This window comes from Pangasianodon hypophthalmus, chromosome 19 (assembly GCF_027358585.1).
Source record: "Pangasianodon hypophthalmus isolate fPanHyp1 chromosome 19, fPanHyp1.pri, whole genome shotgun sequence".
Classification (NCBI taxonomy): Eukaryota; Metazoa; Chordata; class Actinopteri; order Siluriformes; family Pangasiidae; genus Pangasianodon; species Pangasianodon hypophthalmus.
In genome coordinates, this window is record NC_069728.1 from 18081542 (window position 1) to 18107468 (window position 25927).

At 37.6% G+C, this 25927-nt stretch overlaps 1 protein-coding gene across 1 annotated transcript in view; it reads right to left on the minus strand.

Moving 5' to 3' along the window:
- mthfd1l (methylenetetrahydrofolate dehydrogenase (NADP+ dependent) 1 like) overlaps positions 1-21049 on the minus strand; it is a 58083-nt gene extending 37034 nt beyond the window's left edge. Inside the window, exons 1-15 of the mRNA XM_026923693.3 lie at positions 20692-21049; positions 17022-17106; positions 15371-15421; positions 15214-15267; positions 14122-14246; positions 13044-13144; positions 12057-12193; positions 9583-9694; positions 8509-8588; positions 8062-8159; positions 7037-7210; positions 4575-4711; positions 4440-4486; positions 3258-3365; positions 2444-2518 (exon numbers count right to left, since the gene is read on the minus strand). Coding sequence (XP_026779494.3) covers positions 2444-2518; positions 3258-3365; positions 4440-4486; positions 4575-4711; positions 7037-7210; positions 8062-8159; positions 8509-8588; positions 9583-9694; positions 12057-12193; positions 13044-13144; positions 14122-14246; positions 15214-15267; positions 15371-15421; positions 17022-17106; positions 20692-20927 — 1620 coding nt within the window. The 5' untranslated portion in view covers positions 20928-21049. The remainder of the gene's footprint in view (positions 1-2443; positions 2519-3257; positions 3366-4439; positions 4487-4574; positions 4712-7036; positions 7211-8061; positions 8160-8508; positions 8589-9582; positions 9695-12056; positions 12194-13043; positions 13145-14121; positions 14247-15213; positions 15268-15370; positions 15422-17021; positions 17107-20691) is intronic.
- Between the last annotated feature and the right edge of the window lie 4878 nt (positions 21050-25927).

Below are 25927 nucleotides of genomic sequence, written 5' to 3' on the forward strand. Positions count from 1 at the left end.
GAAGAGTTGGTTAAAGAATCATGAGATGATTCGGTTACAGCATCAGCAGATGATTCGGATAAAGCACTAACAGATGATTGAGTTAAAGCACCAACGGATGATTGAGTTAAATCACCAGGCAATGAGTTAAAGCACCATGAGAAGTTTCATTTAAAGCTTCATCAGATGATTCGGATAAAGCACCAACATACGATTCAGTTAAAGCACCATGAGATGATTCAGTTAAAGTACCAACAGACGATTCAATTAAAGCACCAACAGACGATTCGGATAAAGCTTCAACAGATGATTCAGTTAAAGCACCAACAGACGATTCAGTTAAAGCACCAACAGACGATTCGGATAAAGCTTCAACAGATGATTCAGTTAAAGCACCAACAGACGATTCGGATAAAGCAACAACAGACGATTCAGTTAAAGCACCATGAGATGATTCAGTTAAAGCACCATGAGATGATTCAGTTAAAGCACCATGAGAAGATTCAGATAAATCACCATGAGAAGATTCAGTTAAAGCACCATGAGAAGATTCAGTTAAAGCACCATGAGAAGATTCAGTTAAAGCACCATGAGAAGATTCAGATAAATCACCATGAGAAGATTCAGTTAAAGCACCATGAGGTGATTCAGTTAAAGCAACATCAGACGATTCAGATAAATCACCATGAGATGATTCAGTTAAAGCACCATGAGGTGATTCAGTTAAAGCATTATACATATAAAAAAAAACAATATCATGAATCTAGCTTTGTTTTAAAATGTCTTTACTGGAGAATTTCTTCAGAACACACACCTGTGTTGTATTATGAGAAATTATGCCACATTTCATTTCTTGCTCTTGATCTCTGCCTCTTGGTTTCTGAGAACTGGTCAAATCTCAACTGAGTCTAAATAAACTCTATGTTCTTGTGTATTTTCCTAAGCCTCTTGTCTGTGTAATCGACCTTATGACGCTAAATACCTTTAAGGAGAGTAAGAGAGGAAGGCAACGTGCAAAGTGAACAGAACACAAGCGAATGTAGAGCGTCAGTGTGAAGCAGGGCCTCGTGATGGGAGTTTGGAGTTGGGTTATTAGGACTCCTAGTGGAGGAAGCAGAGTACTGCACTTAGTGTATGCCCTCTCGAGATAAACAAAAGCCTTGGAGAATGACTGCTTTACGTGGCGAAAGTGCTTGCGTCTTCAAAAAATGCTACAGGTTCTGTAATATAGTTCACTGGGATATTTACGGTCATCATTTACCTCAAGTAAGAACTGATTCAGGGCTAGTAAGTCACGGAAAATGCTGGAACATCTTCGTTTACAATCAAAACCTGGGATAAAACCTGGGATAAAACCTGGGATAAAACCTGAGATAAAACCTGAGATAAAACCTGGGACATTTGTGAACCAAGTCGCTTGTGTCGCTTGTAATTTGTCTCCTGTGGGCGTGTAGCGACCGCTACTCTTGACACTTGTGGATCTGCACGCAAAACTTCTAAAACTATCTAGTTAAACACAAATTAACGCACTAATCTGTGTGAAAATTGGTTGTTTGATTTACATGTTTATGTGCTCAGCTTCATATTAGCTTCATTGACAAATTAGCAAAGCAAGCTAAGTGTACTAGCTACGTACACTCGGGTACCAGAGGCAACAACGATCTCTGGTACTTCCTTCCAAGCTTTATTTTATTTCATAATGTTTATATACACATTTAATGAAAGGTTGTACATGATAGGATAAGATGAAACCACGTTTATATGTTTTTCTCCATTTTTGTGCGTCAAACAGTAAAAGGGACCTAATTGCAGGTAGGAACTAACGATGTGAGTGGAGAACTGAAGAAACGTCGGACGACACGCGCCCACAGGGTTGATCTGAGGAGTGACTTTTGGATTTGTCACTTTACCACGTCATACCTAATTTGCAGAGAATTGAGAAAATCTCATATGATATGTTGCTTTTTAAGATGTCGCTGAAATTGTGGTTTGGTGACGGCCGTGTACAGAGAAAATCAACGATTGCTTTTCACTTTTTATCGCTTGTTAGCGTGAACGCAGGTTTATAATTTCACTATCCTGTTTCACGCAGAAGACAACAGGTTCCCTTCTGAATCTAGCGGGTTCTTCCTCATGTCGTCTCTGTGAGTTTTTCCTCACCTCTGTCACCTCTGGCTTTATTATTCGGGATCTAAATCTACATCCGGATTTCTGTGAAACTGCTTTGTGATTGGATGTTTCATGAGGTAAAATGGGGAAAAAAGTATGCAAATAACAAACTCTCTAGCACACAAGAGTAAACTGTCCAGTGCTAAAAGGTCATTGTTCCAAAATGGTGAAATAAAGGATTAAGAAAGAGGGACAAAAGAGCAAAGTGCAGGAAAACAGAAGGAAAAAACCCACAGAGGTTAGGTTATCTGTATGGATTGTGTAACTGAAGTGTCAGATAGGACTGTGGACTCACCTTCAGTCGCCCCAGCTGGATGGCAGAGAAGCGTCTCACTCCATTAACTGACGGTACGAGTCTGTTATACAGGGCCTGAGAGAGAGAGAGAGAGAGAGAGAGAGGGTTAAAGTCTACGTATCTAATGTGTATAATCTAAAGTATCACAACAACTTAAACTAGCTTATCTAAAAGTCATAATTAATTTTGAATCAAAGTGCTGACACTGGAGACTCCTTCCACAAATAAAAAACAAACATCTCCTTACACAACATCGACGATTTGTTAAATAACAGCTCATGTTTTAATCCGTTTATGTGTACGCTGTTACTATAGAAACGATAATGTATTAGAACAAGTGCATTAATATGAACCTGTGATTTGCAGCTGCACTGCTGTCAGAGCTGCTGTTCTAGATAATTAATCAACACCTTCTGACCAATCAGAATCCAGAATCCAACAGCGCTTGGCGATTTAGGAATGTAGGTTTATTCAGTGCTAAACTGGAAGCTATACATATCTATTAGTGTGTTAGAAACATTTGCCTCGTAGCTCTAGCGCCAAGCTAAAAAACATCAGAAACCTCAGAACGTGTCTTAGGTGATGGCCTGCATTTGAGGTAAAGCTGAAAGTGTTTGAATTTCATTTTCAGTCTCTTTTAAAAAAAAAAAAAGCGTTAAAATATTCAAGAATCACTTTGACATCTAAAGCGCCCTTTCAGAAATCGTCACACATTGAGTTTCAGTGATAATAAGTGACATTATTATGTTTATTATAATATAGCAACAGTGTTCTTCCTAAAATTAATGTACTGTACTTCATGCTACACGAGTACCTTATCAGACTGGGTGGCTTCGTGCAGGATTCGGGCATCGATGGCTGCTGCCACCAGGTTATTCGCTGCTGTTATGGCGTGAATGTCACCGGTCAAGTGGAGATTAAACTGAGGACAGAGAAACACATCTGGATTTAGCTGAATCTGTTTAAAGGATTGTGAAACGGCTGTACATTCATGTCCTGACCTCGGTTCTTAAGCACTTTTTCTGAACCTTAAAATGCTGAGATCTTGATCAATCTATAGCACAAATATATTAGAGGTATTACACAACGTCACCATCTGTATGTGTTCACTACTATAAATATCTGTATCTGTATTCAGATTTAAACCTGAAGTGGGTGTGGCTTAAAAAAAGAAGATTTTTTAAAAACAGAAACGTAGACTTGTTTTTTTTCCTGATTTTTTTTCCTTAATTTTGTCTTATCGTACAATAGCTACCAATCGGCGAGGGTGAAGGCTGATGCATGCTTCCTCAGAGACACGTGAAGCCAGCCAACCACATCTTTTCAAACTGCTGCTCTTGCTGCATCACAGGGCAGCGTAACACACTCGGAGGAAATCGCTATCCACCCTCTTCCGCATACATGATCTAACAGATTCCCATGATTGGCTAGGGTGCTCTGATTGACAGGGGACAGAGAGTATGCCAAGCTTCTTGCCAAGCTTCTGGTAAGCTTTCTTGGGGAAAAAAACCCTATTCATAGCTGTATTTGTATCTGTTTAGAACAATTTATCTGTTCATTATCCCATTGTTAAAATATATACTGTACATAATTTGTCTTATAGCTGGGACTAGCAGTGTTAAAGGCTATTATTAAGGCAAACAAAACTGATAAACCTGGCTTTGAGGGTAAAATTAAATGGCAGGTTGTGGCTTTGCGTAATTTCGTTGTTACTTATAGTTATTTGTAATTTATCTGTTGTATTTAAAGATTACAGAATGCTGCTTGTGGAGTCCATTTTATTATTATGTCGTGCAAACCATTTAAAAAAACAAAAAATTATAAGACTCAACTGAAGGTTGGTGATGCAAAATCATTTTGAACATTGCACGTTTTTGATGTTTAGTCACATTGTGTTTGGTGTGATTAGGTGTGTGTGTGTGTGTGTGTGTGTGTGTGTGGAAGCATACTGAAGTTCTACATAGTTCACAAAAACTCCACGCATGAGATTTCTCACCTCCTCCATAGGGATGACCTGAGCATATCCTCCACCTGCTGCTCCACCTAGAGAGAGAGTTATACTCATGGATAAATATACAGATACATGATTACAAAGACAGGTTGAGCATAATACACACACACACACATGCACCTTTAACTCCGAATGTAGGACCCTGAGACGGCTGTCTGAGGCAGGCGAAGGAGTTGAGTTTGAGATGAGCCGAGAGAGCCTGGACCAGACCGATCGTCACTGTGCTCTTCCCTTCACCTAGAGGAGTCGGAGTGATGCTACACACACACACACACACACACACACACACACCACAAAAAACAGATCACTGATTGGTCAAATCACAGAATTGTCCTGATGATGTCAGACAGTACATTTATTCTGACAGATTTATGAAGCCACATGACAAATTTAATAATAAAATTTCACGTTTCAGATTTATTTTTATTTATTTACCCACAGTAATATTTCCTATGACTGATATTTTACATTTATTACCCAAGTGTCATGGTGGTTAGGCTGGTTCCCAAATGCATTCAGAATCACTATGGGCCATATTCAGAGTTAAGTGTGCGTAGTGAGGATTTAAAACAGAAACTGTGCACACTGGACTTTTCAGAAGTTATGCAAATTACACACACAGGGTGGACTTTGCCTGAAACAGACGTGTGTCTCAGTACATGCAATTCTGACCTTCAGCTTAAGCACATTTTTCTTGTGTGATATCAGCTCGAGAGAGAACCAATACTAAGTCCAGCTTTACTCACTGACAGTTCGACTTAACCACAATATGACACATTAAAATTTATGATTTTGGCTGTAAATACGTACTAAATTACTTTGGAATGCCATCTAAGGCCAATATCCAATAATTAATGGCTATATTATTTAATTAATCAATTAATTAATTATAATACGATCCCTTTAAAAGCCACAACATGCAAGACATCAGAGGAGACATCATCTTAACTGGAGACTAGCAGCATATTTTTTATGAATATAATTATGAATTGAGTTAAAGTGAGCTGTAAGTGTTGCAGATGAGTGCTTGGTCAGCTTATCTTTCAAACTGTGGGCACATTTTAATTAAAATCATCAAATTAGCAAAAACATTTACATAATTTTATTGAAAAATAATTGAAAAACCCTGTCTCAGAAGCTTCTACTCGAGAAAAATGTGGCAACCTGTGGAAAAGTGAACTACGTACAGGTTATTTAGAAAATCGAAATGTCTCATCTTACGCAGCCGCAGAACCTGTCTCTGAATACCTGTAACTTTCCCAGCATAAATCCTGGCAGAACTCTCCATATGCTATAGAACAATTGTAGTGCACTACTGTCTGACACTATTTGAGATTGAGCCAAAGAAAATATTGTGTTTCTGTTGTACGTAACATTGCCTGACATTCAATTTTTGATGAGAATAAAATATTGGCACCCCTGGCCTACTTTGGGTCATCCTCTGCCATTAAAACCAGCTGTGTGTCTCACGCTTAGTATTTCACCGTGTGAAGAAGACAAGCAACAGCAATACATGCACTTTCATGTCAAATGCTATACACATCTGTTTATTTTATTTTGAAAATGACAATTCGTCACCCTACAACCTCCAGAGAAACTCCAACATAGGAATGCTTACGTGAGGAGAAACAGAATAAGTCATAATGCACCTCTAATGCACCTCTAATGCAGAGCTAATGACAGGAGAGACCATGCTGTATACGGACAGGCCTCTGCTCTTTATTCTTGCCCTCTAACACACTCACAGCCTCTTATGTGTAAAATCAGAGCTGTGGAGAAAAAAACATCCAGCTGCTGGACAGAGACTTAGAGGTGGCTGTGAGCTTCAGAGGGTCTGCAGGAACAACAAAGAGCTGCAGGAGGAACAAGTGGGCTGATAAAGAGGGTCTGCACATTCCCCAAACACATGAAAGCACCCACAGGCCCCTGTGGCAGGACCAACACACACACACACACACACACACAGATAACAGAGAGGCATTTGGGATCCCTGTGTCAGCAGCAGATAAAAAGCCCTCAAATCTCTCTCTCTCTCTCTCTCTCTCTCTCTCTCTCCATCTAGACACATTCCACATTATTCCTGCATCTTCTTTACTAGTAGGTCTCTAAAATGATCCAAATAATATCATTAACATAATGTTAAGGTTTATTTAGTTGTTTGTTTATATTATACAAGCTCCTCCGAAAGTATTGGAACAGCAAGGCCAATTCTTTTGTTTTTGTTATATACTGAAGACATTTGGGTTTGAGATCAAAAAATGAAATGAGATAATAGATCAGAATTTCAGCCTTCATTTCCTGATATTTACATCTAGATGTGTTCAACAACTTAGAACACGGCACCTTTTGTTCGAACCCACCCATTTTTCAAATGATCAAAAATATTGGAACATGTGACTGACAGGTGCGTCTTGTTGGCCAGGTGTGCTCTGTTAGATAGATTGTTTAAACAATTAATAGCTCTGAATGTATTCTCTTGGTTTGAGCCCTGGGTTTCACCTGTGAAGACTGCATTTGTTGTTAAAAAGGATAAACCAACATGAAGACCAGAGAGCTGTCTATGGGAGAAAAGCAAGCCTCACCCTGCCACGAGGACATATTTGCCGTTAGGTTGCTGCTGCAGGCGTTTGAGTACTGAGAGCTGAACCTTGGCTTTGGAGCGGCCGTACGCCTCCAGCTCCTCCGGCAACAAGCCGATTTCCTCCGCCAGCTGCACTATAGGCTTCGGAGTCTGAGCTCGGGAGATCTCTATGTCACTGTGGACACAACAAACAAGACAGACTCATTAATATTGAGACATATGTAAAATAATAAAATAATAATAAAAAAATACATGGGGCTTTGTTTTACTGCACAAAGTAGCAGAACTTTGGGCACCAGAAACCTGAAACGGTCATTTTTCCATTAATAGCATTCCAGGACCTTGGTATCCAGCTGGATGGTTTTTGGATGGTACCTACTCAAGACCAATACCAACAGGAACTAACAGCACTTGGAGGCTGGGTAAAGAGCACTGGTTATTTCTGATTGGTTACGCATCCCTTCTTATTCTACTTGTAACACCATATAACCAGACAAACACCAAAAAGTAAAAATGCTGCACTTTTGAATGAAAAGACAAGCTGCTGATCATATGGAGATCTTTGGTGAGTCGAAAACGTGTTTATGGTGATTTTTTTTTCCTGACATTTTTCCAGAAAAATGGGTTGAAATTAAAATCGCTTTAATTGTAACATTGCAGATTTTTCATCTTGTTATTGTTGACCACATTTAAATATTCATTAAGTCTTTACTTCGGTAATTTTGCATTTAACAAGCAAGGAATAAAACACTTAGCATCATGCTGTTATAGGAAAAGAATCAACTTGTGCAATAGCAGCTACAGGATATTTCTCTCATGAATTTAATATTACAGAAAGAAAAAAAATGCAGCTTGTCATTTTGCTGAAAAACCACAAAGAAAGTGTAAAAACTCGTTTGGCTTGGCCTCTTGAGTGTGCGGTCAAATAACACCGCATGATTTATGATGCAGGGATTAGAGGAGGCAGTGAGATGAACAGAGGATCATGGGAATGAGCTGAGGCTGAGGGGATTATTGCACTCCTACCTGGGCACAGGACACAGAGGCTGGAGCTTCAGGGGGCAGAGAGTCCAAGGCTGATACTGCTGTCCTTCCACCCACCTCCTGCTGCTCCTCACCACGTTCTGTTAGAGAAAACGTTAAAAAAAAAACAGTAAAAACTAAAGCCAAACCCAGAACAGTTAGACACTGGACATGTATTACAGAAAGTCTTTCAGATTTAATATTGTAATAGGTTGATTTAATGAAATACCATTTATTTGTATTTATTTGTTTTGATATGTGAGTGTAATCCTGACAGCTGACTGATTGTGAAGGTGGTATAAACATTGCTATAAGGTCCAACAGTTGTCTTCTCATCTGATACAGTTCTTTCCATCATCTTGTAAAAGCCAACATCAAAACATCACTACAGACATTTTAAATTTCTCTGGAAGCTGTAATGACAGCGGAAACCAGCGGGTGGCGTCTGACCTGCATCCTGAGAGCTGCACTTATGGGTCCAACATCCGGCCAGGATTCAGCCTCCAGCTTCTTCCCATGAGCTGAGAACGCTGCGAGATACAGCAGAGATACAACATTTCTGACATGATACAAAAACACTACAGGATTAGTTTTAATATACAATAAAGAAAGCACATTTTATTCGCACACACAACACACACACAAGCCCAGAGCATGAGAAGAGTGAGAGGAAAAAGTGTGAAGAGCGCAAGATGTGTATGAAGAAAGTGAGAAGAGAGTGAGAGCATGTGAAAAAAAGTGAGGAGTGTGAGAAAACAGAAGAGAGTGACAAGAGTGTGACAAGAACATGAAAAGAGGGGGGAAGTGTGTTAGAATGAAATGAGTGTGAGAAGAGTGTAACAAGAGAGCTAGAGGAGAGTGAAAAGAGTGACAAGAGAGTGAGAAAAGTAAGAAGTGTGACAAGAGTGAAAAGAGTATAACGAGAGTGAAAAGCAAAGAGTGTGAGAAGAATGAGAAGAGTGTGACAAGAGTGACAAGAGAGTGAAAAGCAAAGAGTGTGAGAAGAATGAGAAGAGTGTGACAAGAGTGTGACAAGAGAGTGAAAAGCGTGTGACAGAAAAGAGTGAGAAAGATGTGACGAGAGTGAAATGAGTGTGAGAAGAGTGTGACGAGAGTGTGAGAAGAGTGTGAAAAGAGTTAAAGGAGAGTGAGAAAAGTAAGAAGTGTGACGAGAGTGAAAAGAGTGTAACGAGAGAGTGAAAAGTGTGTGACAGAAAAATTGTGAGAAGAATGAGAAGAGTGTGAGAAAAGTATGATAAGAGTGTGAGAAGAGAGTTAGCGGAGAGTGAAAAGAGTGTAAAGAGAGTGAGAAACGTAAGAAGTGTGATGAGAGTGAAAAGAGTGTAACAAGGGAGTGAAAAGTGTGTGACAGAAAAGAGTGACTAATATGTTACGAGAGTGAGAAGAGTGTGAGAAGAGTGTGTGACAGAATGAGAAGGGCATGAGGAAAAAAGTGAGAAAAAAAAGGTGAAGAGAGTGAAAGAATGTGAGAAAACGTGTGAAGGGTGTGAGAAGAGCACACACCTGGTGTTAATGCAGGGCCACAGTTAATGGGAGTCACTCCAGGTTTGAAGCACGTGTTTGGGAGTGTCGTGTAATCGGCTCCCATCACTACAACCACATCAGCCTGCTTCACCTGCGGAACGAAAAGAAATAAAACAGTGTGAATACACTCCGGAGAAAAAAACGAGTAGAACTCAACGCCAATGGCAACGACAGAGACACCGCCAACAGGTCTACACCTTCCTGTTACTAATTTCTACACCTGAAATTTCTTTAGATCCTTTTTTCAAATGAAGTTTAAATTATCTGCAACACTTTTGCGGCAAAATAAACCTTTTACAGGAGTACATTTAACATGATTTACCGTTAATTAAGCATACATGTTGATTCGTATATCGTCAGACTTATTATGGAGTTTTCTAACGTTTGGAAAATTAGAAACACAGCTGGAGTTAATAACCAAAATCAAATCAATGTGCGATTTGAGAAACCGGATTCTTTCAGAGTTTAAAAGTAAATCTTCGTACGTTTGCACTTGAGTAAAGTAATTTTTACCAGATATGTAAAGTAAGAGATTTACGCACTTCTACCTTGTGCACTTTTTCAGGATCTCACTGAAAATTACGACCGGAAAACTAGTCGTTCAGGTTTTCTAGGATGCACAGGATCGATGTTTTACATTTTCATCTACAGATTTAGCAACTAAACAGGTTTTTTTTTATTTCAGAAATGAAGAAATGAACAGGAAGGAATATTAGAGGAATATCAGACCAGCATCTCGTTCACTCATCAAAGCAACTAATCGATTTATCTGTGAATGAGCCAGATGAAGCTACACTGCCCTCTGCTGATACACACACACACACACAGAGACACACACACAGAGACACACACACACACACACACACACCAGAGTGCCAGCCTATGGAGACAGTGTCTGGTAGAGTAGCAGTGAGCAGCTTCATGTGTAAGTTGAATTTACTTGGTCTAATAACTTTATAAATTGACCAGTGCCTAATCACATGTATCTAATCATGTATCTAATAGACAAGTATCTAATCATCATGTAGCTAATCATATGTCTAATCACATATCTAATCGTTATGTATCTAATCATATGTCTAATCATCAAGTATCTAATCATGTGTGTAATCATCATGAATATAATCATATATCTAAACATGTATCTAATCATCATGTATCTAAACATGTATCTAAACATGTATCTAATCATCATGTATCTAATCACGTATGTAATCGCCATGTATCGAATCACGTATCTAAACATGTATTTAAACATGTATTTAAACATGTATCTAAACATGTATTTAAACATGTATCTAAACATGTATTTAAACATGTATTTAAACATGTATCTAAACATGTATTTAAACATGTATCTAAACATGTATTTAAACATGTATCTAATCATCATGTATCTAATCACGTATCTAAACATGTATCTAAACATGTATCTAATCATCATGTATCTAATCACGTATCTGAACACATATCCAATCATCATGTATCTAATCATGTATATAATCACTTATCTAAACATGTATCTAATCATCATGTATCTAATCACGTATCTAAACATGTATCTAATCATGTATCTAATCATCATGTATCTAATCACGTATGTAATCGCCATGTATCGAATCACGTATCTAAACATGTATCTAAACATGTATCTAATCATTATGTATCTAATCACGTATCTGAACATATATCCAATCATCATGTATCTAATCATGTATATAATCACTTATCTAAACATGTATCTAATCATCATGTATCTAATCACGCATCTGAATATGTATCTAATCGTCACGTATCTAATCACGTATGTAATCGCCATGTATCGAATCACGTATCTAAACATGTATCTAAACATGTATTTAAACATGTATCTAATCATCATGTATCTAATCACGTATCTGAACATATATCCAATCATCATGTATCTAATCATGTATATAATCACTTATCTCAACATGTATCTAATCATCATGTATCTAATCACGCATCTGAATATGTATCTAATCGTCACGTATCTAATCATCACATATCTAATCATCACGTATCTAATCGTCATGTATTTAATCATGTATCTAATCATCACATATCTAATCACCACGTATCTAATCGTCATGTATCTAATCATGTATCTAATCATCACATATCTAATCACCATGTATCTAATCATCACATATCTAATCATCACGTATCTAATTGTCATGTATCTAATCATGTATCTAATCATCACATATCTAATCACCATGTATCTAATCATCACATATCTAATCACCATGTATCTAATCGTCACGTATCTAATCATCACATATCTAATCATCACATATCTAATCGTCATGTATTTAATCATGTATCTAATCATCACATATCTAATCATCACGTATCTAATCATCACGTATCTAATCATGTATCTAATTATCACATATCTAATCACCATGTATCTAATCATCACACACTACCTGTTTCTGCAGCCTGTCTGAGCTCCAGTGGCTCGTCTGCACCTCCACACCCTCGTTCTGCAGCAGATGCTGGAGGATCGCGTTCAGCGGCCCGTTCAGTCCCACCAGCACCGCCTTCTTCCCAGCCAGAGGAGCATCTGAACACATGGACATATTCACATATTCACATATACTGGACACATTCACATATTTATCCAAAGGGATTTAAAACCCAAGCAGTTGAGGTTTAGAAGTTCTTTTGTTCAAAGTTCCAGTCTTTAAATCTGAACAAACTCCCAGAACGTTAATATGACAAGAATTATTTAAAAAATTGTATGAAATAAATCTCTTTTACAGTCCATCAGCCTATGAGGAGAACATACGTAGCTAACAAGTAATGGAAGCGTATAACTACCAGATTAGCATCATGTAAATCACATGTACAGTGTCTCACACAGATGTGCTTAAATACATTATATAGAGACACTAAAACAGTCGTAGCTACATCAGCTAAAACACTTTCTTTTTCACACACACTAGGGGGCGTGGCCAATTCCTGGGCTTCTGTCCAGCACATTTGTCCTCAAACCTAATATTTCTGAGCCCTGGTCATGCCCTGGACATTTTGGCTCCCGAATCATATGATTCCACTAATAAGCTAATGGACAAGACTAAAATAGGTTACACTGGATAAATTAAAGGAGCTAAAAAAGGTAAAATGTGCAGAACAATGGTACTGCAGGAGCAGCAGTGATTAACGCTGCTCTAAACTTATTCATTCACTGGCAAATAATGTTGGAGTTCATAAAAATTCCATATCATGCTCCAAAGCCTAAATACAGATTTCATCATTTTCCAAAATAAATTTCCAAGACTTTTTTCCCAAAGACTGCAGAAACTCTGTACAGGTTCAGCAACTTCATAACAATCAAACTATAAATATAATACAAGTGTGTTTGTGTGTGTGTGTGTGTGTGTGAGAGAATGAGATAAAAACCACACACTCACCGTGTCTGGCCAGCAGCTCCAGCACTGCTCCTATTACAGGAGAGAGAAAGCCTTCAGACAGAGCTCCTGACACCAGACGGCCCACATTCAGGTCTGAAACCCTGAAACACACACACACACACACACACACACACCCTGGCTTTTCATATCTACTATATTTCATAAGTGTACAATAACTGAGTGTATCGATACCCACAGCAATATCACTGAGCAAATATTAATTACATGTTGGTTTATTGTCAGAACAGCAACAACACTGATATAGCAGTGTGTGTGTGTGTGTGTGTGTGTGTGTGTGTGTGTGTGTGGTGTGCAGGTACAAGTGGATCAGCTACAGCAGTCGTCCTATACTCTTTGCACTGATGGCTGGACTAATGGGGGCCAATACTTTATGCAGCACAACAGATGGGCTACAGTCAGGTGGCATCTTTTATCAAGCTGGATACGAATGAATTTGTTCGTAAGTTCATATCATAAGTTTCACTCCTGAGTTGGTGTAACTTTATGCATAATCAGTGTAAAATTTACGTAAAATTACATATTTACATTTTTATATATGAGCTACATTGTCATGGCTAAATCACTTATTTATTTCAATTACGCACCAATTTAATGAACATTTTTCTGCCTAGAAAAATAAATCTAGTCATTTATTTAGGACAAAAAGTAATGACGTGTGTCTATGGTAGCCAACACGCTGCAATGGCTGAGCTGCATTACTGGAAGATTTAGCGCATCCTGAAGATTTAGCGCATCTTTCACCTTTTAGCTGTCATTTTGTTGTTTTCAGGTCCCTGTAAGCTTTGCCTTTTATGGAGTTTTGTAGGTGTGGCTAAATGTGAATCAAATCGAAATTAACAGCTACCTACAATTTATCGACATTTGCATGTGAGTATGAGAAATTCAGTGAAGGTTTTGCACATTTTTAGTGCAGTTTGGCCATGAAAACATTTACACACGACTTTAATAAAAGATTAATAAATTAGGCCCAGTAATCATACGTCTACATGGAAGGTGGAGATGATAAAATGGAGACTTGAGTGTTAATATACAACACAATACACAAGTTATAACATACCCGTCCACATCTTTCTCAGGTTTGATGGAGTTGAGCACTCTGCGGGAGAGGAGCGAAGGAGGAAGACACAGGAACACACCATGAACGTTCGGATCTTCGTTCAGCCTCAGCACCTCCTCCGTGACCTACGCAACAACACAAAATTAGAGGTGAAAGGCTACAACCTCGTAAAAAAATTTATTTGTCAGTTTCATTTGTTTGTTTTGTTTTTGCCATGATGGTTTATATTTGTGTTTCTAGCGTCTAGTGGACACGATTTTATAAAACGCTCATACTACACAGCTTGCGATCTGTTGTTTTGTTGCTCACACACTACACCACCTTTCACTGGGACAAATCCCTGACGAAGTGTGTCTGATCCACAAAACCTGATCTCTCACCAAAATAAAGCTGTCTATCACGTGACTTTGTCAAGATGGTGCCTGTTGCAACTGGTTGTGCATGTTGTTTCTGCACAATTTTTTAAGAAAAAAAAAAGAAAAACTTGAGAAAACTGTGGACGAAGGATTAGCTTAGGAAACGTGGGCAGTGAACATCGTCTGTTCCGCAAAGAGAACTGGAGGTATAATGCAGAGAACATAGCTATTAATATAAAGTGCGTCAACATAATTATGTCATGATTGTTTGTATTTTTTGCTGTTTCTAACAACAACTTTGGTTACTACATGCTGAATTAATTTAAAAAACTTATGCTTTAAATGTGTCACATAAAAGTATCTTGAGTATGACTTCAAAACATCAATATTTATAAAATGTTCATACGGCTTTTGATCTCACACACACTACATATACGTACATGAGTGAAATCTTTCAATTTAAATCATATTTCAACATCGAAAACACATTTAGAGCTGGGATTAGACTCTTATGTAAAACATAATCCACTCAGAAATCTTTACGATTGTATCCTTGATAACTTTCCAAACGAGCGTAAACAAGCCTGTGTTTGTTACTATAGCAACCCACTGTGGCTCTGAGAGGTGTGAACAAATTCTCATTTAATCACTTGTGATTTGCAGTGTGCACGCTCAGTCTAAAAACCAGTTCAAAAGAAATAAATCAGATTTGTCCTGCTGTGTTTCAGTAACACACCTCCTCCTGTGTGCAGTGGCTCGGCAGACAGATCTGCATCACATTCAGGCCGACCTGCGAGAGCAAAACAAGGAAAATTAATCGACCTAAATCGTACATGCATTAGGTATAAAGTATATGTATTAATTTTGGGCAGCTATTATAAATTAACACACACCTTTCCCGCCATCTTCTTATTGATGTCCAGTAAAGCGTCATCTTCACCTGCCTGTCTCACACACACACACACACACAATATTTCAGAACCTTAAAATATTATACATAAGAGTAGTAAAATAATAGTAATAATAATAATAGTAAAATAAAAGCAATAATAATGTACATAAAAAGTACATAATAGTAAAATTCACCACCTTTTATACATTTCAAATTCAGCTCAAAGTGCTTTACAGTGTGAGGTTAAAAAAAAAAACAGAAATAAAAAAATAAAATGTAGTCAAAAATAGAATAATAAAATAAGCTAATACAAAATGCAAGCAGTATAAAATGAGATAAATTACATGTACATATATATATATATATATATAATAAAATGTGTAAAAAATAAAGTGCAAAATAAATAAATATAAATGATAAATATATAATTTATGTAAAAGTAACCTGCCAGTAAAAGTAAATAAAAAGCAAATAAAAAGTTATTTAAGGTTAAAGTGAAAAGATTAAGCATTAAGAGATTTAACCCTTTCATGCATAAATTATTTATTCAGATTCTTTAGATATTTCTTAAAACTGAATGATAGAATTAAAATTCATACATCACTCATATTAAAAAGTAAATGGATTGTCCATGTGTAAAAAAAAAAAAAAAGCTTTAACAGGATTCTTAAAATCATTTTTTTTCTTAAAATCATTTTTAATCATGTCCCACATTTTTACTATTCTAAAATATGTAGTGTTGAAGACCAGAATTATAGAAAATATTATTTCTGAACATACAAAAGTTACACAGTTTAAGTTTCATGACTGTTTCATGTCGCAAGGAGGTTAAAAGAAGATTCATCTTCCCCAAAAAAACAAACAAAAACAAAAAACCTAGTTTTTAAAAATCTAAGGCATACAGCGGAGTGTGGTACAAAAACATGTTTTACTTTTTTTTTGGTATTTATCTTCTACAGAAATCTATTAAAGATTGACAAACAATGACAAACAGTCTAGAAAGTTTATGTTAATTTACAATGATGCTCTCAAGTGATTTGAAGGACCTTATATTTCCCTAAAATATAAAAAAGAGCCTTAAATAGACTGTCCATAAGCACGGACCCTATGCATGAAAGGGTTAAAAAACGATATTGCTTATATACAACAGTTCTATACACAAGAAATTAATATTGATTAACTGACATTTTTGACCCAATATGGCCAAATATTCTGTTTTATTTTTTCTCCACTAGCAGAAATAGATCCAGAAGAAGCTACGTTCACTTTATAGCACGTTCTAGCTAGCTCATAATGATTTGTTCATTCCCTGTTAAATGGTGCTTCTGGTGAAAGTGTCTTCCCTTCTTCCTTTTCATCTTCATCTGGCGAGCTTTCATATTTTACATCAGAGGTTATATTCATGAGAAAAGAATCGTTTGCCATGTCCGCTGATGATGTCACTAACCCTACTGTAGTAACCGTTACGAACTAAAAGTGGAAATTTACGTAGAGAACACAGACGAGCGGAGTGATACACACAGTGAAACGTCCCAGTGCGGTTATAGGTAATACAGGCACTCTTGGAACGCCGCTTGACCAATCAGATTAATGGGCCAGAACTAACTGTTGTATAATGTGTGTTAATGTGGTTGGTGCAGTAAGTACCGTACCTGTATGATGGCCAGGGTGGGTTTGATACCTGCGTGTGTTTTCACTACGGCAGCGAGCTCCTCTCTGCTCCTCTGGATGATCTCCCTGTTACAGAGACACACAAAAACATGTTAAGACGTTTCATCAGTCCACATATTGAACACACGCTCTCCTTGATAAATCCACAATCTGGATTATTCAAATTCCCAGAAGGAACCCCTGCAGTTTTATGTCTTAAAAGACAGAAAGAAAATGATTACAGGTGTTCTGACTCTCTGCATAGTCAATGCTGTTAATATACACACACACACACACACACACACAAACCTTACAACTACATGACAGCACCTCTCCTGAAGTGGACATACGGACCCTAATCTGGAGAATGCTAATTTTCCTGCTAAGTAGCTAAGCTAATTTGCTTCTATTGAGAGGAAGCTAAATATTTTAGCTAGCAAGCAAGAAAATCAGTTCAAAGACGTGAGCTTTTACGTCCTGATGTTCATAGGACCAAGTTTAAACATATTAAACTTATTAAACTTATTAATGTTAGGACAAACAACGCTAGTTCTTATGTAGCTAATTTTCCTGCTAAGTGGCTAAGCTAATTTGCTTCTATTGAGAGTAAGCTAAATAAAATCAGTTCATAGACATGAGCTTTTATGTCCTGATGTTCATAGGACCAAGTTTAAACTTATTAAACTTATTAAAGTAATGTTATGACAAACAACGCTAGTTCCTATGTAGCTAATTAGCTATTTTATATAGCTACTTAGTTAGCTATTTTCCTCACTGCTTTGCATTGTTCCTAAGCTAACTCCATAGCATTTGCCCTTCATGCAGTCCAGATGAAAGAAAAGAGCTTTAATATTTGATGCCAAGAATTATCTAGCTAGCTGAAAATGTTTTTACAAGTTTTCAGCCTTCAAAATAAAGGCTTTTTAACTGCAAACAGTCCACATGAGTGCCTGGGTTTAAGATTGCGGGATAGGACAACAGTGGGATGAGCCAACTTTTCCTGTTTTTGCTAGCTACCTAGCTAGCTGGTTGACATGCTAATTTAGCTAAACGTTACTAAACATTTTTCTGAACTGTTTCGCATGTTCTTAGGAGAAACATTTAACTGGGAACTTTTCGTGCCAATTAAAACAACATTTATTGATAAGATTTTTTTTTTTAAGAATAGAAAAGTGTTTGAAGTGTTTTCAGTTTGCTTATACAATGGTTTATATAATATCCACCTAGCATTATTTATAAGCTTAACTTATGTTAAATATGATGTGTATGAAGGACACAGCCCTGACAATCATACATTCCTCCGGTCGCTTTGATAAAAACCCTCATTTGATTTCTATTCATTAACAAATTTCTTAAGAACTTTGTGATCCAAAGTCCATGCTGACGCCCTGTGTGAAAAAATGAACATGAGAGAGCAGAATCATGAAATTATCTGAGAGAGATAAGCAAGCAGACAAGTAGAGCAGCTCGATAACGGCTAAAATGATAATCACAGTTATTGTTCACTCGTAATTTTTTAAATCATAATCATATAGCCAGTGATCGAGGACAAAATTATTGTATTGCACATCATCATCATCATCATTTTAAATCGACAGAAACAGGTGATCCTGTCACATTGTACTACAAGCTACTGTTTTTATTCAAACGTAAATTATAAAATAAATATATCACCACATTATTTGAGATGAGTTAAATAAATATTAAGGATGAGCAACAAGGCAAAAGACATTATATCATGATACACAATGCATGTAATAAAAGAGCAATGACAAGTTTATAAAGCTTTTGGAAAATTTGTCTTATTTCATATCTGGAAAAAATAGTCTGTATAGCACCACTCAGTCAGAAAAGTAGATTTTTAACGACCAATAAGCTATTTTTTGCTGCTAGCAGAGGTGGAGTGTGTTATGCCAGGTCACATAACACACACAGTGACACGTCTGCCCGCAGGCCGTCGATTACGAAAGCTGTTCTCGCAGCAGTACAGAGTTTTGCAACGTTGATCAGGAAACGTTATCATCAGTTCTAAGGAACTAACACACTTACTCCAGCTCATCAGTTCATTATCAAGCTGGAGAGGTGTGTGTGTGTGTGTGTGTGTGTGTGTGTGTAGAGAAAATCTGAAAGTGTGTAGGTCACCAAAACGTCAGCAGAAAGCAGGTCTTATGAAGTCGTAATTCAATTCCACTGATGTCTTTACAAAACTCCTTTTTCAGGTTACAGAAGAAATAAAGCGTTTCAGAAGGCATGTGTTAGCGATTTTATCAGGGATAAGGCTGTTCTTAGCCATGACATGTCAAAAACAACATGATAAAAGATACTACTGTTAAACAAATATCTTGATTTATTAGTAATATTATTAATATTAGCAATAATCTATTTCTTCAGAAAGTTTTGGTTGCTAAGCAACAAGCAAAAATAAGGCTATCCTAATAATTAAGATTACTGTTTTTTATTTATATAACAGTGACAAAAATATGTAATAAAATCCAGTTGGAAAATTATTACATTTTAAAATTTTTTATTAATAATGTTTCTAATAAACAAGTTTTCCTTTTTTAATGTGTCGCAACAGATCAAATTTTTGCGATATGACAAAAATATCATCTCACGATTCTTGAAGATATTTCAATTAAAGATTCTTGAGAAAAATTCAGTTAAAAAATTAATTACACAGCATTTTTTTAAAATTAACTCGATACTTTATTTTGTTTATTATGAATTTAATTTAAATGAAATAATTTTTAAATGAACTGATTTTTATTGTGTCTACAAAAATGTCTACAAAAATAAACTGACACAATAAAAAGGAAATGTATTTTTTTTTTACTTTTACAATTTTAAACTTTAACATAAAATCAGCTGCTTACAAAGTTGTAAAATGTTGTAAAAATATACCCAGAAATATCTCAAAGATATCTCAGAAAAGTGTATCGCAATATAATTTACCACGATACCGACCGGGCCGGACTTAGCACAACGCAAAGGCGGGCAACTGCTTTGGGCCCCCAGAAGCCAAGGACCGCCTAAAAATGCAAATTATATATATTATATATATTTTTTTCAATTATTAATGCTAAATAATGTATGATGAAATTTTAAATATCATGTTAAAACACTGAAATGAGGGCCCCATTCCTATATTTTTCCTAGGGCCCCAAAAATCACTAAATCCTCCCCGGATACCGATATTATACCATCACATCATCCAACTCTAATGTAAAGTATAAAGAAACACTAGTGTGTGTGTGTGTGTGTGTGTGTGTGTAAAACATTTGCTACACGAATTACTTCTTGTGTAAGTTTAACATTTTTACATTTGTAAAACTTTACAGATCCCAAACACAGGGTTTGAGCAGTGTGTGAAGTGAAACAGTCCAATCTGGCAACCCTGGAAGAGTTGCATCAGTCCGGGTTAAACGCCAGCAGCAGCAGCAGCAGCACGTGGAGCTGATTTTAGTAAACAGTTTTAATTGGGGGAAAAAAAGACAGAAAAACGAGATGAAAAACGACATGTCACGTGCTGATCATGTTGTCGTGATGGTAAACCCCGCTGATGAAAGCATGAGAAATGATGAGAAACATGACAGAGCCCGAGTTCTGCTTCCTGTAGCTTTCTTTTGTTACAAGTTAAAAGTTGGCTCGTGCGAGTAAACACCTCGTTCTTACCGGCTGATGTTTTCTCTCGCGGACCCGCCGCCGGTTGTCTCGCGCGGTGTGTGAAAGCTGAGAGCCGGTGAAAGTTCCGAGGCTCCGGTACCGCCGATGCTGCTGGACGCCGCGTGCCGAACCGCCAACCAGAACCCCGTCCTGTTCCCCGGTACCGAGCTGCTCCGGGGGATGAACCCTCTCTGTGGAGGCACGGCTCGTGAGCACGCGCGGCGGAAAACCGGGGAGAGTTTCATGATGTCCAACAAAGAGAGCTCACCGGTTATGGAGGGAGCAGTCGAGAGAGAGCGCGCGCACACACACGCACACACACACACACCGGAACACACACACACACGCCGGAACACACACACACGCCGGAACCCACACTGGAATGCACCCACCGGAACACACACACACACACACACACACACACACACACACTGGACAATACACACACACACACACACACACACACACACACTGGAATGCACACACACTGGTACACACACACAGACACACACACACACACACACACACTGGGGAATGCACACACACACACACACACACACACACACACACACCCTGGAATGCACACACACTGGTACACACACACAGACACACACACACACACACACTGGACAATACACACACACACACACTGGAATGCACACACACTGGTACACACACACACACAGACACACACACACACACACACACACACACACACACACTGGACAATACACACACACACACACACACACTGGAATGCACACACACTGGTACACACACACAGACACACACACACACACACACTGGTACACACACACACACACACACTGGTATACACACACACAAGCATCAGCAGTGATTGAGAAATAGAGTCGTAGGTGTAATGAAAGTGAACGAGGTGGATTATTTACTCTTAACTCATCTCAACTCTGAATCACAGAATGAATTTTTTAGCTTGGCATGTCCGAAAATAAACAAGCTAGCCAGCTAACATTCGTGATCGTAAGTTTGATGTGTTAACTTTCTCAGAACAGCGAACTGTACAGTCAGCGTTATCGATTTAACCAACTGACATGTTTATGTTGATTGATTTAAAGTAAATACTGCTATAAACTCGTTTACGGTAACGAAGTGGTATTTTCTGTACTGTTCACACCGTGAGCGGCCATGTTGACACGTGCTGAACTCGGAGTTGAGGAGATCTTCCCGAATTTTTCCGAGTAGGAATTCTGAGTCGAGGCGGTGTTTTCTTTATTTTGTCAAACAAAGAGCTTACAAGCTTTAGGAGAACACACATTCTCAAATAAAAGCACAAATTACACTAAAGGACAAGGACAAAACCGGAAATGTAGCGTTTTTTTGGTTTGAACAAACACCTTACAAGGGCAGTGATAGCTCAGGGGTTAAGATGTCAGCCCATTGCTCAGAAGGTTATGAGTTCAATTCCCATCATCCCCTTAACCCTCAGCTGTATAAATGAGCTTAAATGTAAGTCACCCTGGATAAGGCACGTGGGTTCTTTTACCGTGTTTGGTATTCGGAGGAAACACGGCATGACCCCAGTAAAGCGTTACAGCATTAATTTTAAAATCACACATACAGCCGTTAAGTGTGTGTGCTTGTGTAACACTTCGCCCGCTTGCGGTTTAATGCATTGCGCAATAGTTTTGTTTTTCGAGCTGTTTATAGTTATTAGATTTCATCCTCTCACCTCCAGCCTTCGCTGGTAAACAGGAGTTCCTATTTCCGTGATAATAGCTTGTCGAGCCCGCTAATCCAGTTTAAAGGAACGCTTCAGCCAAAAATGAAATTTACACAAATTTCATTTTAACCCCAAGATATACTTGGTGTCTTTATTTTTGCACTACATCTACAAGGCTCACAAAATTTAAATCGTGTAAAGATGTCGCTTCCCTCAGTAATAACTTCCATATAAAGAGTTCTGTTAAATAAAACAATATGTCCTGTCAAATCAAATCCCAATCACTTCTATCATACAATTTCACTTTCAAACCTTAGGCCACGCCTCCTCGCCGGCATTGAGTGACATCATTATGTACTGAAGAAGAAAGTGATTCGTCTTCACCATGGAGCGGTGAAAGTTCTGCTCGCTTTATAGATAACAGCGAGTCAGAAAGCACATCAGCAGGTCTGTTTGAGGAGCTGAACAATGTGTGATGATTAAGTGTGCTTTCACGCCTGTCCTGTTGAGGCAGTTTGTTCAGAACCCTGGTGTGTTCGGTCCCTCGGTGCGGTCTTATTACGTAGGTCAAAACACCAATCACACCATCACTGATCTCCCAACCAATCACGCTCGGGTCCGAGAGCGTCTCAGAGAGGTGGTCTCGGTCCGCTTCCGAGTGAACTCCAATGAGAAAGTGATTCAACTCTGAATCAACTCGACTGCAGGAAGTGAATCAAACATGCCATGTAGAATTTTTTTGTAGATGTGAGCTGATAACCCGAGCCAAAGGACAGAGCTGTAGTGCTGCAGGAATGCCACGTGTTCTTCAGATTTCAAACAAAGCGAAATGATCTACTTTTGCTCTGATTCAGATTCTGATATGTGTGAAAGCACCTGTCGCGCGATGCTATCTGGTGGCTATACGCTTCACTCGTTTGTGACATTAGCCTCGTACTTTTAATGCAAATCTGCAGAAGCACGCTTCATAAACTAGACATTTCTTGGATGTTTGGCTACATTTGGGGCAAAGAGGATTAATTCTAAAATTATATTTTCTACTGAACTATCTTGTTAATTTTTACTAACACTGTTATATTTGGTATTTGTGTCTTTGACAGTTTTATTACATCGGGGCTGCAAATCGATTCGCCTGATTCACTTAAGAGAATCGATTCGTTCAGACCTTCCCCTTTCTGTTCAGTCCAGGGCTCTAAATATATAATCATTTATTAATTGTGTTATTTTGAGGTGTATCTGTTTATAAAGGTGTTATTAAAGGAAAGTGTATCTCCGTGTGTTAGAATAATAAACTCCTCATGATCCTGCTGTGAATCTTTCAGCTGATATGAGCCCAGTTTAATTGGAGTCACTATGTAGAGCTGCAGTCTAGTCACATTTTAATCACAAGCCTTGTGTGTGTGTGTGTGTGTGTGTGTGTGTGAGTGTGTGTGACAGCAGTGAACATCAAATGACAATTTTCTCCATTTTCCATGCTGCTTTGTCTCAATGCTTTCCATACACACACAAAAAAAAGAAAACAGCCGTGTGCTTTGTATATTGTAGTCTTTTTTTTCTGATCACCTTTAAATCATCTTCTGGATTTTCACATGATTGAAGTCGATACATTCCTATTTGTAACATCAACATTAGACATTTAGATTTTTGTATTTCATAGATATTTTTTAGTTACGTCGGTTCAGCTCATAATAAACTCCAAAATTTGAGAATGTAGGTTGAAATTTGTTTCTGTGATGTTTTATACGTATATAATGAAGTTAATGCCCATGTACACATTGATTTTTTTTATTTCATTGATTTCATTTAGAGCTTAAGAGGAGCAGTGAGGAGCTCGGCCTGTGTGTGGACTTCCAGAAGTGTGTCCTGGGTGAAGCTCCTCATGAAGCTGGTTGAGAAAACACTGAGAGTGTGTAAAGCTTCATCAGGACTACATTGAAGAATTTAACAATATAACAGTGTGGATTGAATTTGTTTAACTCTGGTGTTGGTCACTGCATAATTCCATATACATTATTTCATAGTGCTTTCATTATTATTGATAGAAACACAGATTCATTTTTGCATTCGATTGTGTGGAAATTTGATTAAAAATGGCAAAACATTTGAAAGAAAGCCCAGATAACACGGGGAGAAGAACTCTCAGAGGAACTGAGACTCCAAAAAGAAAAAGAAAAAAAGGAGAAGCTAGCCAAAATGTTCCAGCTAACATCTAAAAACTGTAAAAGCTACACACTTTAAAGCTCATCAGCTTCCTCTAAGATAATCTAACCTAAAACTGACCGTTACTCCTGGCAAATAAAGCTCTCTTCTTACAATGACTTTATCACAGTAAAAACACAACATTAACACATGGGCTGTAATAAGCAACAGGAAGTGACCTCATGCTTCCAGTTCGACCTAGTCATGTGATCTTTTAACCAGAGTGATTTACAAGATTTACTGCAACCCAGAACGCAGATGTTCACTTTACAACCCCGGGACTAAATCACTACTAAATGTGTAATGTATATGAGATACATGATCAGTTAATCAATTCAAATGAATTATTGTAGAGATTTATTAAATAATCAAAATAAAAAAAAAAAAAACAATTTTTAGGCTTCTATCATGTTTTGTGCCAAGTAGCTTTAAAAAAAGTAGCTTTAATTTAGGTGTCATAACTAAATAACCAAAATTAAATTACATTTAAAATAAATTCGATATGGTACCTAGTCTTTTTCTTTCTGTTTTTTTTTTCCCCCCTCGAAATATCGTCCTCTTCGCGGATTTTTTACGGTGCATTTTTGGAATTCTGGCACTTTTCCTTGTTTCAGATGTTTGGGTCTTAAAAGAAGGCGTAAAATGTCTCTTAGCTAACTGGAATCTGGAGGAAGAAGTCCTCTGACCTTTAGCCACACCCACTAAACGAATCAGGACATGTTTCCCAGCGTGTAGTAGAACACAAAAGGATGTTTAGACGTTCTAATAAGATCTATTCACTGAAAAATGAGCACAGGAATTGTGAGAATAAAGAGAGAATATGTGAAAACTCTGGATTCTAGTTTTTTTTATACTTATGCCAATGTTGTAATTTGATTTAATTTCTTTCAGCACAAAATCGACGAGTAAAACATCTCCAGAATTTCACAGACTGAAGCGAGTAATAATTATTTCTAAAGTGCATTGCAGAGAATGCTCATCTTTTCATGCTCAATAACAGCTGAGTGATTTGCTCACTATAGAAGATGAGTGTGTTGATTATGATTACTGTGATTATGTTAATCTGCTCTTTCTGTGTGCAGCCCCATAGACAGAAAATAAACGACATGTAGATTATAATTGATTTATTTAATCGAACAATGGTGGCTCAGCAGTTAATAGTCTGAGCAAGTGTTTGGAAGATTGTATAAAAAACACAACAAAACAAAAAAAAAACAATCCACAATTTTTTATTGTATTTCCATTACAGCTTGTTGCTTCATATTAGAAAAAATGTAAATTATGGCATATTTTATTTTCAGAATTATTATTATTTTCAATCATGTGTTTAATTTTTCTCTTCTA